The 11,980-nt window shown below is 51.0% G+C and overlaps 1 protein-coding gene across 5 annotated transcripts in view; it reads left to right on the forward strand.

The window, feature by feature from the left end:
• GABRA3 (gamma-aminobutyric acid type A receptor subunit alpha3) overlaps positions 1-11,537 on the forward strand; it is an 83,943-nt gene extending 72,406 nt beyond the window's left edge. For 2 of the 5 annotated variants that reach the window (XM_064518270.1, XM_064518271.1), the window contains exon 10: positions 1,618-11,537. In XM_064518270.1, coding sequence (XP_064374340.1) covers positions 1,618-1,947 — 330 coding nt within the window. In that variant the 3' untranslated portion in view covers positions 1,948-11,537. The remainder of the gene's footprint in view (positions 1-1,617) is intronic. The other 3 variants (XR_010391042.1, XR_010391043.1, XM_064518272.1) reach the window with 3 other exon arrangements.
• The last annotated feature ends 443 nt before the right edge of the window (positions 11,538-11,980 follow it).

An 11,980-nucleotide genomic window follows, 5' to 3' on the forward strand; every position in this document is an offset into this window, starting at 1 on the left:
TGCAAAACCATGTAAAGCACCCCTGGGAGATGCCTGACTGAGTCTTACCTTATGTTTCAGTTGCTTTTGAATAGAAAATGAGATCCAAAGTTACACCTTGTTCTGAGTTTAGGTTTCAGTTTCCCACCGTGAGTCATCACTGTGTCTAACTCTGGCTCTTGGCAAGGTAATTGCAGTGGACACATCTTGGAGTACACAGGTGCAGGGATGTGTGGTGTGCCTGTTGTCTGCATATAAATAGATTTGATTTGATGGGCTTCTCTCAGTAGACCTGGATTGCTTTATACAATATAGCAGCTGGTCTCAAGTTCCTGACAGCACCAGAAGGATCCCCAGAGTGGAAGCAACATCTATTATGACTTCCTAGCTCCTGTCTTCCTGTCCACTCATCTTCATTAACACCTGAACCATCTGTCTTAAGCATCCTCTGTCTTCCGTCAGTACATCATGTCTAATGCATAACTAGTACATCTTTTCCATTTGCTATACAAGCTCTCCTCCATTCAGCATGGACAGCACGGTTGTCCCCAGACCTTGTGGGAAGTGTGCATTACCTCCCTTTATTTGAAGCAACTTGTAAATACAAAGATGAAAGGCTTCCCTCTCTCCTAAAATGCCATGTTGAGCAATCCTGAAATCCAGAGCTAGTGGAAATGTCCTCAGTCTGTTCTGTATCTTACCTGGGCAAGTCATGAGCTGCTCTAAAGGGGCCCAGAGGCATTTTGGTTGTTGTGATGTTACGCTGTGCATCACTGTATAAGGTATTCAGGGCACTGAGGCAGGGTAAGATATTGCCTTATAATTTCATTGTCCAAAAATATTATGATGTTGTTACCCACATTCTTAAGGCTACCGTCTTTCTCCTACAAAAAAAAAAAAAAGAAATATAATCCTCTGTGATGTCTCTCCCTCTCATGTGACCCAGGAAGCAGGCTGGCTAAGCAGAAAATCACGTTCTTCCCCCAGGCTGACCACGCTGTGTCTCATTCTTCTCTAAAGACTACATGCCTGCATCACCTCCCCACGTCTGAACCTTATGTGCAACAGAACACTTTGTCCAGTTGAGGGAGAGACCAGGGAGTGTGTACATCTCTTGAGCCTGCTTTCGCTTAAACTGGCCTGGCAATACACCAGCATATGGTATGCCTGCACTCTGCCAGTCAAGGAGTCACCCATTTTGGGCAGCTACTGCTGAAAGGCAGCAACACACACCTTTTCAGATCACTGGTCTGATCTAAGGCGTCACAATGAGGCTACAAATCAGGCTGGATGGCTTCAGTTTTTTCACTTGTGGCAGGGTCTAGCACCTACCTGCCGGGCCAGGACCTCTTTATGCTACGTGCTGCCTGCCAGGCTTGCATGGATTAGCTGGTGTAATTAAGGAGACCAACACATCCTTCTGCTCCAGCAGCCGACATGTGGCAGCAATATCACAGGTTCTGGCCATCTTCTCACCTCATCTCCCTTCCCTTCCACAATGGCTTCTTGAGCTTTTGTTCCTTGCATCCTTCCCCATCTTCTCATCCAGGCAGGCAGGTAATCTCAGGAGACTAAATGTTTTTGGCGTAGTTCTTGCAGTCACCTCATCTCTTATGTTTTTTCTTCCACCTTCCCTAGAAAAAAGAGCCAGTGGCATTAGCAAAGAAAACCAACAACACCTACAACATCGTTGGCACCACATATGCCCTCAACATTGCTAAGGACCCTGGCCTGCCCACCATCTCCAAGAGCGCTGCTGCCACTGCTACTGCCTCCAACATACCCCCCAAGATGCCCCGCCTAGAGGAGAAGCTCCCGGAGAGTAAGAAGACATACAACAGTGTCAGCAAGGTAGACAAGATGTCTCGCATCGTCTTTCCAGTCCTCTTTGCCATTTTCAACTTAGTCTACTGGGCCACATACGTAAACCGGGAGTCAGCTATCAAGGGAATGATTCCCAAACAATAAAACCGGTCACACAAACCTTCCATCAGTGAGCACCATCCAGGCAGGAATTCTCCAGGGCTTTTTTCTTTCCTGTTTTGTTTTATTATTATTGTTTATTTGATATTATTACTATTAGATCATTCTTTTTTAATGTAAACAAAATTGTGATTTTAATTTAATCTCGTATACATATAGTTTCATTTATTTTGTCTCTGATAATGAAAGGAAAACAAGGATCATAACAAGTTGTGCCTCTAACATCGTGAGTCTGATGTCCCCCATCCATCCAGGTCACCCTTGCTTCCATCTCTTCTCCTCCACCTTGTGCCTGAGTGCCACCCATTCCCATTCCACGCTACACTGTGCCAAGGCCTGCTGGTGTGACTTGCCTCCCTCCTGCTCTTCTGCAATGGACTGCCCTAGTGTGGATGCTCCTGGTGACTCGAGCTCAAGGATGAGGAGGCCTCCAAAGTCAGCTTGTCAGCTGGGTTGGTCTTCAGCATCTGGCGCTTTACACCAGGTTTTACTTCCTGGGCAGCAGCCGTGGTTGCAGGTGAGCTGGGCTGTGTTCAGGGAACTGTGCTGCACATGCTGGCATGTAGCCAAGTGCCTGTTGTGGACGATCCAGCAACTGTCAGGTATTGTGGAGCCCCTGCAAGGGTGGAGCGGGGTGGCAGTGTCTTGTAGGCATCTACAGGGCTTCCTCCTCTCTGTCTTCACCAAACCTAGCTGCAGGTTTCCTCCATCTCTCTACCCAGACAAGAATAGGTGAGGAAGGTCATGTCTGTCTGCCATCCTGGACTCTTGGGGCAATTCATGTTAGAGGATGGGGTGATTCCTACCAGAGGAATATTTTTCTCAGGATTAGTCAGTGATAGGAGTCAAGATGGGAGTTTCCCAATGCCTGGGAGAGGATATAAGCTGTGAGGGTGCATGCATTCAGCATCAGAGCTGGAAGACATAGAGCTCATGTTCTGATGGGCAGTTTTTTTACTTTCTTTTGGCCGTATCCACTTGTCCTTGTTGACATCTCTTCTCTGCCCCAGTCCCCTCTTCTACCCTCCCATTCATCTTCCTTCCTTTGGCTGCTCAGCAGTCCTCGGTACTAATCTCACTGCTTGCAGGTGCGTGTAGGCAGTGAAGCACCTGGCCTCTGAGGTTAGCCACACTGATGGGGAGGAGCACAGCCCCAACGAAGTTCAGCTCACAGAGCGTTTTTGCTCTGGATCCCTGGAGCAGCAGTGATGTTGGTGCAGGCTAGGAAAGATGTAGGCTCTTCCCAGCCTAGGGGACAGGGGCAACCTCGGGGCCACTCTGCTGCCAGTAGGGGATTAGAGAGGGATGGGCGGTCCCCAAAGACCTACCTGCACCTGGTGAACCCAATGTAGCTGAGCATCCTCCATGCCATGTCATGACAGGAGAAGGGGCTTTTTTAACCAGGAGGATGATTCTGCTGTCCCTAAGAGCTGCATAAGCCAGGTGCCATCCCACAAAGCCACTGAGATGAGACCCACATCTAAAACCTGCAAACTCTTCCCAGAAAAGCCTTCCAGTGCCTTGGAGAGAGGCTTTTTCTCCCTTCACAGCCACCACATTGCTGAGACTTGAACCAGCAGTGCCCCCTTCCAGGCACAGCACTGGGACGGGGGGATCCAGGCTGTCTGCCCTCCTCCCTTCCTCACTGGTGCCTGGACCCAGGAGCACAGTGTCCTGCCACAGGGAATTACGTGCTGCATCTGGTGAGCACTTGTCTCAGCCCACAGGCAGTGCTGGTCCTGTGTGACCTCTCTGAGCCTCAGGCTGCCCCATGAACTCTCCCAGCACATTTTGGGTGCCTGCAGCCAGCCTGAGACCCCAGCACCCCCAAAGTGGTGTCTTGGGCATTGCTCTGGGCCCCTGCACCAGGCTCGGTTTCACCCTTCCCATAGGGAAGCAGGATGGAGCGCAAGACACAGGATTCACCCCACTGGAGCATCCATGGGGACAGCAGGATGGCGCAGGGCAGGCGGGGCACCAAGTCCTCCCGTGAGGATGATATTCGTGCATGTCCTCCTGTCTCTTACCTCGCTCACTGGCTCAGCAGCAGTGCAGCTGCCCTCCCTCCCACGAGGAGCAGGGCTGGGAGACTCTTAGCTCTGACTCGCCGCTGTGTCCAGTCTGAGAGCGCGTCCACGCCAGCGGGCAGCAGTGGGTGAGCGGGGGCAACTACCCACAAGCTAAAGTGACCAGCTACCCTCACCCCATCTCCCCATCACCTCCCCTTGCATCCACACCCCAAACCGCCTGTGACATTTCTGCAGTGCCTTTCACCGGGGGCTCCTGCGAGGGCTCGCCAACCCCCTGTGCGCGGCGGGGAAGGCCGGCGAGCTCTGCCCTGCGTGCTGCAGCATGGGCAATGCAGGTCCGGAAAGCAGAGGGAGGGCGCGTGGTCCCCGGCAGCAAGCCTGCAAGCAGCCGCCCGGATGGGGGTCACACCGCTGCTTTTGCGCCCTGGGGTGCCCGGACCTCCAGGCACTGGCCCCCGCTGCTGCTGCCGCTGCTCCGTGCCGCTGTGCACCAGCACCAGCACGGCTGCCCAGCGCCGAGGCTGTGTGTGTGCCGAGTCCCGGGCACCAGCTCCCCGTCCCCCTCCAGGAGCGAAGGCTATTGCTGCCACCGTCTGGCTTCGGGGCTCTCCGGGCAGTAACCGCTACGCTTACCGGCCACGAGGCAGTTCGTTTCGGAAACTACTGGGATGTCATTTTCTTAAATAACGTAGATGAAGTGTATCTCATAAAACATTCATGTCACTATAATACTCAGGCCTAAGTGAATGAAATAGAAACCCTATAAAAAGCAAAACAAACACAATAAAGTGGTAACAAAGAGTATATTGTGTTTACTAACAGAATTATATCAAATGCAAGTTTAAAGATGGGATCCAGTGACCTAGCTGACTTACACAGGCCTTGGAGCAGCTAGCAGTCTCCTCTGCTAGCCTGGCCATCCCCCAAAATCCCCTCTGACTCGAGGCCAAGTCCTGCCGCGTGTTGCCTCGCCACGTGCGTGCCTGCTGCCGCCAGCGGTACCTGCTGCAGGTGTCTTTTGATGCCTGCTTGGCAGAGCTCCCCTTATTAGCAGGTCTTCCCGGTTGCTGCCCAGCAGCCCAGGTGTGCCCTGCTCCTGGGCGCTGCTCTCCCGCCCGGCCAGCGCCACAGCAGGGCCGGTGCCGGGTGCCTCTCGGTGGAGATGCTGCGGGAGCCCTGCGGCTGGGTCTTTCTGCAAGGTGTCAGGGCACATTCCCAGGACAGATTTTGGGCGCTTTCCCTAACTAGGGGTGATCTTTGCTATTTCAGCTGTCAAGGTGAATTTCCTACCTGTCTCTTACACTCATCCTTTTCTCCTGGTGTTTTCAAGCTCCAGAACACATAGCACAGCCATCTACCTGGCTTGCTGGTGATACACATCTGCTCTCTCCTCTTTGTTCTCCCTGACTCTGACAGCGTTGCTCTCTGCCTGATAAAAGGCTCACTTCCCGGATCTGTGCTAGCACTAATTGAAAGCCAAGTCTATTCCGACCAAAGCCTGGCACTGGCTCTGAGCCTTTTTGCCAGCTGGAAGCAGAAATACTGGCATCCTTTGGTTAGAAATAACAAACCAAACAGGATTTGTCGTTTGGCTTCCAAACAGGGAAGCATTTCGGGAAGATAGTTATAAATAAATGGTTTAACATCTCCTGCCAGCAGAAATCACAGAGAAGATAATGTTCTTTTTTTTAAATCTCACAGAGGCTCAAATTGGGACATTTCCTTTCCAGCTAACAGTAGGCTGTTGATGGGCTCTTTTTCTAAGGGAACTCCAGGTCAGAGCTAACCTAGCATAAGTTACTGCTGTTTATACCTTGTTATGATAGTATTTTAGGGCTCCATTTTTGTAATTGGTACTATATATGGATAGATCTGTACACAGCTGTTGTTGAGAAGGGTTGATAGCCTAAGCCACAGCCAGCCAGCTGTGCAGTGGGAATTTCATTTCCCCACGAACCTCGATACTCAAATGTTTATTTTTCTTCTGACAAGGCCCAAAGACTTCCTGACTTTATGAGATTCTTCTGGAAAAGAATTAGAAGTCTTTGAAGGTGATCAAAACGATCTGTTCAGTCTGCACTCCTATATTTTAACTTCTACTGTCTGAATAAGCATAGTCCAAAAACAAAGTTGCATTCTAATTCCCTGGAACAGAAGACAGTGCTGAAAGGAAAAGTTGGAATGTTTCCTTGTGAAAAATGTCAAATGGCCGTTTAGGCATTGGCAGCCTGCCTCTGTTCTCCTCTGAAACAGCACACTGGCAAGAGCAGTGGCACGGAGGACTTTGCTTTTGGGAGCTCTGTGCTCCCGGGGAGGTAGGGGACAGTTCAGCTGAAGCTCTCCTAGCAGGCAGGGAAGGCAGCATGTGGTGGCTGCAAGCGCCGTGTTAGTGCTGTGATATTTCTGAGGGGTGACAGGAGAGAAGCAGTCCCTTAGTGCCACCCTTTCTTCCAGAGGGCTCATTAAGTTATCCCTCCCCACCCCCATGCAACTTCTCTCAAAAAGCTTCTTGAATGTCACAGAGCATGGCTTCATCACCCGAGGCAGAGCTTTCCAGTTCTCCTCCACACTCACCATGAGCAAAGCCAGCTTTGCCACTACTGAGGTTTTTCAAAGAAGTATCATGGCCAGAACATCTCACCCCAGTCCCGATCCCCACCAGCTTTGTGGCACTGGAGGGAGACCTCCTCCGTTTGCTGTAGGACCTTCCCCCATGGGAGCAGACCCCACGCTCGCTGTTCACAGACGTAAGCTAGGCATGCAGACAAGGGCTCCAACCAGTCTATTTCTGCAAGTAGCACATCCTATGGGTGCGCGAGACATTCATTTCTCATCTGCTGCCTCGACTTCTGTTGTCCGCATCTTGGATTCTTTTTGGCTGTCCCCGAGGGGTGATTATAAAACTGCATCAGATATCAGGAAGGTGTTTCTCTTGCTCCAGATCATCTTGAGTGGGAAGACCCTCCATTCTGCTAAGAACCTCTACCGAAATCTTCAGAAACCTGGAGCTTTGCCTCTCAGAGCAGCCCAGGCCAAGCTGGGAGACCTGGGGAGAGGAGAGGAAGGGCTGACAAAGGCGCTTTCCAGGGGATATGCACCTGCTTTCTGAACAGCTAGAAAGGCAGAACTGTGTGAAGGGTGGCAGTGCTGTAAAAATGGCCTCTTTGCAGTACAATGTGTGCATAAGGCAGTTGGAGGAATAGAGCAATTTAATGTACAATACTGTTAAAGGAAGGAATATGTTCAAAGGAGAGCTGCTGCTTAAGACAGTGGCGGCACTTGGCCAGCTTGCTGGGTGATGCTGTTAGCGGGAGAGGTGAGGGGACGGGGGGCTGCCAGTGGCCTGGCTCAGGGAAGGGCTGGCGGGTGCTTGCTGGCCGTCCCGCTCTGCGTGTGTGGCCCCATGGGGAGTGGTGGAGAGGCTGGAGTGGGCTTTGGGACAAGACCCCCCAAGGCAAACAACAGCAAATTCTGCAAATTCTGTGTGTCCCTGGGGCCACGCTTTGCCCCCTTCCCCAAATATCTGTGTGTATTTTGGAGGCTGGAGAAGAGGGAAGCAGCATTTCCCTGCACCCTTGGTGGTCGCTGGGGGTGGGGAGAGCTCAGCCAAGGCGAGAGGCTTGTTCATGCAAATGTAGATGCTCTATTAATGCCAGCATAGGGGCAAACAACCCAAACGGCAACAATTCACCAGTCCTCTCTCCATATCAAGCTAAACTGCTCCTGAAGGCATTTTTGGCAAGAGGCCACTGCACAGATGAGTTTGATGGCTTCAAGGTATAACTATTTACTGTTTGACCATGTTATTGTTCAGTCAGACAAGGGTTTTTACATATGTGTGTGTGTCTTTACGCTCACAAACCTTTTATATCTAAAAATCAAGCTGTTTTCTCTTTGGAAAAGAAAACAGTCACTTTTAATTATTCTACTTGCCTCTCATTCTCCTTACTAAATCTTCTGGAAAGAGGTGTCTCCTCAGCAGCTTCTCTCCCTCTGAGCTGGCCTTCAAACTGCTTTGGGGGCCACTGGCAGTGATGGAGCGAGGGAGAGGAGGTACAGTGGTACCTGGCAGTGGCTTGCTGCCCGGGACCAAGGTCGCTGCTGGCAGCGCTACTGAGCAGCTCTTAGGAAATGTAGTGGCACGTGCCACAGCTTCTCCCGACACTGCCCATTTGTCCGTGGCCTGGACACTAGGATGTTCCCTGGATGCAGCAGGACTTTTGAATGCCTTGAATGCCATAAGCAACTAGGTGTTGTGTGCAACTGAGTGTTGCAAAGGGCTTTTAGCCCGCAGTGGCAGGCTGGGTCTCCACCCTGTGCCCGTTTCAGGAGGGAGCAGAGCACCTCGCTGGACCTGTTTCAGCCTCCGCGTCGCCAGAGGAACGCCGCGGCTAGGGCCGGGGCTGGCGCTTGGGCTCTTCTGCGCAGGGGACAGCGAAAGAGAAATGCTGGCACCATTTCCTTGGCTATAGTTCCTCCTGGTACGGCTCGTCGAGGTGTGACATGCCAGTGGTAGCTACTCTCCCAAGCTGGTGTGCTTCCTCTGCACGTGGCTTCACGGCCTGGGCAGCACCTGGGCCCTGTGGAGAGGGGCTGCTCCCAACCCAGGGAGAGGGGCTGCTCCCAACCCAGCAGCACGCGTTTCCTCCCGTGTACACGGGAGCAGCATGTAACGCTACAATTGCTGCCCACGAAGGTGGCCGGGAACAGGTAAACACCCAGATCGGGCAGACAGCGAGACAGAGCAGCCCAAGCGGCTGTGTGGCAGCAGCCTGCCGGTCCCCAGGCGCCCCAAAGCGGTCCCTCACGCACTGCGGTTGGGCTAGCTCTGAGCCGCGCCTCTGATCCCTGGGTCCATGGGCTGTTTCTGCTGGCCTAGCTGCAAGGGCTGGTGGTTTCTGAAGTCTGCTCTGCTCCAAGAACTGTGTGCCTTGTCCTCCCAGCCTCCTTCAAACCCCAGGTTTTCTCTCCTTCATCCTTTTCTGTTCCTCAGTTTAATCTCCGCTTGTTCCTGCACCCGTTCTCCCCCTCCCCATTTAGTATGCTTTGTTATATCCGGATTCACCCACTCATTTGTTCATCGTTTCTCTCCTTCAGCAACAGCCCACCCCAGTCCCTGCAAGATCCTGACCTCACTCCAGATAGGGGTCCGTGACACCACTTCTCTGAGGCCCTCAGGACAAGTGAGCCTTGCAGCCCCCAGGGTTTGAGGAAGGAGGAGAGAGCTGGGACGGGAGGTTGCTGGGGAAAAGCATGGGGACCTTGCAAGACCTTCCAGCACTGTTCTAGATGATTTGATGGTGCGTTTACAGCTGCATGGACCCAAGCACCTCTGGCTGCTCCATGGGGAGGCAGAAGGGGTTGCACAGGCTGTCTGGAGGAATGGGAAAGGTGCAGGAAGCAACTCTCCATCTTGGCCCAATGACACCTCTGTGCTACTGCACGGCATGCTTGTGCCAGCTGTGTGCAGCTGTGCGCTGGCCGGCCCTCTAACCCATGCCAGCTCTTGGTTATAGAAATGAATCAGATACAAACTGATGTGCTAATTATGGGAAGGGTCAGCAAAAGTGTAGGCCTTTGCTGACATCGTCTCCTGGACCCACATCTGATCTCACTTCAGTGCAAGCAGTGCCAAAGCTAGACATCAGCACCTGCACGGCCATGCTGAGTAGTCTGCGTGGGCCACAGGCAGTGAGCAGCATGCAGTCCCCTAGCAATGGCACACAGCTCTGCTCCCAAAACTTCCCCTTCATCTTCTCCCATCTTAGGGGAAATGGTTAGACAGTGGCACTGCACCTGCACTCATAGCTTCTATGTTCCCTCATTTCCTGCTGGAGGAAGGCTGTTGTATTCAACGGCAATCACCTCCTGTGCCTCATGGTGTCCCACACGTCAGAGCAAAGAACATCACCATCCACAGGCAAATGAGGCTGGCTCTCTTCCCAGGTCTGCGTGTGCCTGTGTGTCCCGCACCCCCCCCCCCCCCCCCAATGGGAGTCTGTGCTGCTTTACAAAGCAGAGATCTTTGGGCTTGGACTAGCCCTAACATTTGACCTATAAGCTTTATCACCACAACCTGGGTTATGCTGGTTTCTATTCAGAAGGCTCTAGGCCAAAATATGTTTTTTCCAAACACTTTTCTGTTCCCCACTGTCCCAGCCCCCACCTGTGCAGATCTCTTCTATGCACAGCTTTAAGGATCCCGTCTGCCTAGAGAGGGAAGCCTGGTCCCAGCTTTGCTGAAGTGAGCCAGGATGCTCCCACTGTCTTCGAAGGCTCTTGGCTCTTTGCTGCTGCTGGAAGGTCCTGTCAACTTGAAGAGTCCATTGGCTCATTTTATACTGCTGGCAGCACTCTGTTTCCTCTTAAACGTCTGTCAGTTCCTCCTGTCTGTTTGCAGGGGACCCAGCAACTGTAAAGGCAATTATATATTGCATAATTTGATTTTACAACCACTAAAAAGTAGGAATAGAGTTCTGAAACCTGAGTCGTTGCCACATCCCCTTTGCCAGGTTGTGCTCTGAGTTGAAGGATTCCTCTCTGCAGGCACAAGAGAGACTCTGAACCCTCCAAATCTCCTCCAGGCCATCTTGTCGAGTGGCCACACATATCCTTACATCAATTAGACCCTCCCAGTTGACTGACTCTGGGATATCTGCAGGCAAATATCTGATCTGAAGATGATGGCACCAGCCATTTAGCTGCAGCCCTGGTGTCCCGTGCTGGGAACGCTGCTTGAGCAAACCCTAGGGCAGGCCATGGCAGGGAAGAACACACTGCAACAAAATGCCAGAGAACATGCTCATTCCACTGCCTCAGGCTGAAGCTGTGCCCGTGTTATCTGTGCCCATGTCTTCTGTTTTCTTTTCCATCTTGTGAGACTCTTCACTCCACTATGAGAAAGAATCTAGCCGGCTGCAGTTTAATGCATGACAATCCTGTTACTACACCTGTAAATAATTAACAACTAGAGAAAACTGCATTTTCTAATTTTTGTTGACTTTATTTTCTCTATTGACTAGCTGTTAGCCACTTTCTTAAGGGATTTCTCATGGAAACTGTGACCTTTCTATTTCTCTCTCTTTTCTTCTCCCTCTCTCTTTTTCTCACTCTTTCTCTCTCTCTCTCTGAGGTTAGTGTTTCAAATGCTTTTTGGTGCAATGTTCAATGCCTGTTTGTATTTTTGAATTGTATTTTTCAACCTTTGCTGGAAAAAAAAATTTGCCCATTCTAATTGGCAGGATTTTGAGTCCTGCAATTTTTTTCAGCTTTTAGCATTTTCAGTAAGTTAAAGCAAGAAAAAAAGTCTCAAAAATTACAGTGAAGTTCTGAAGAGAGATTAGAAAACATCAGAAACAAGAACTACATGAATGAGCTGAACAAGCTGAGTGGACAAGGAGGACTCTTCTGACCACCTGTTAACCTCCTGATCAAACACATAAGGCGGGACTAGACCTCTTCACTGAATTAATCACTCCGCTTTTCCACTCTACCCACTCTCTTGAACTCTGATCAAAACAAATAAAAATTCATATTTTAAAAAAACTCTGCACCATTATTTTTTCCAGGGTCTTATATTCAAAGCCAAAGGACATTGTTTCACAGAGGGATGGGGAGCCAGGAGAACCAGTCCTCTGGGCTTCAGGCTACCTGTGCAGCTGAGGAGTTTGTCCCATTGATGAGCAAAAAAGCTACCTGTGGAAAAAAAAAATCGAGGGGAAAATAAAAGAGCTTGAAACTATTCCATTACTTCCATCATATTATGTTTAAAATGCTTCTCCCTCAAATGGCAGGGGAGGGGAGGGCACAAGAAATGTTCAAGGCAGCTAGTCTAGGGAGCTTGGGACCAGAGATAGGAAGGTGGCGGCTGTATGGATGGTCATGGAGGCTCATCTGAAAGGGTAGCAACCCTGATGGGTCCACTCCCCGTCAGCGTGTGGCCCATGGTTAGACTTTGCTTTTCCAGGACAGCTCTTCAGCATTTCTTC

The sequence above is a fragment of the Dromaius novaehollandiae genome, chromosome 11 (assembly GCF_036370855.1).
Source record: "Dromaius novaehollandiae isolate bDroNov1 chromosome 11, bDroNov1.hap1, whole genome shotgun sequence".
NCBI lineage: Eukaryota > Metazoa > Chordata > Aves > Casuariiformes > Dromaiidae > Dromaius > Dromaius novaehollandiae.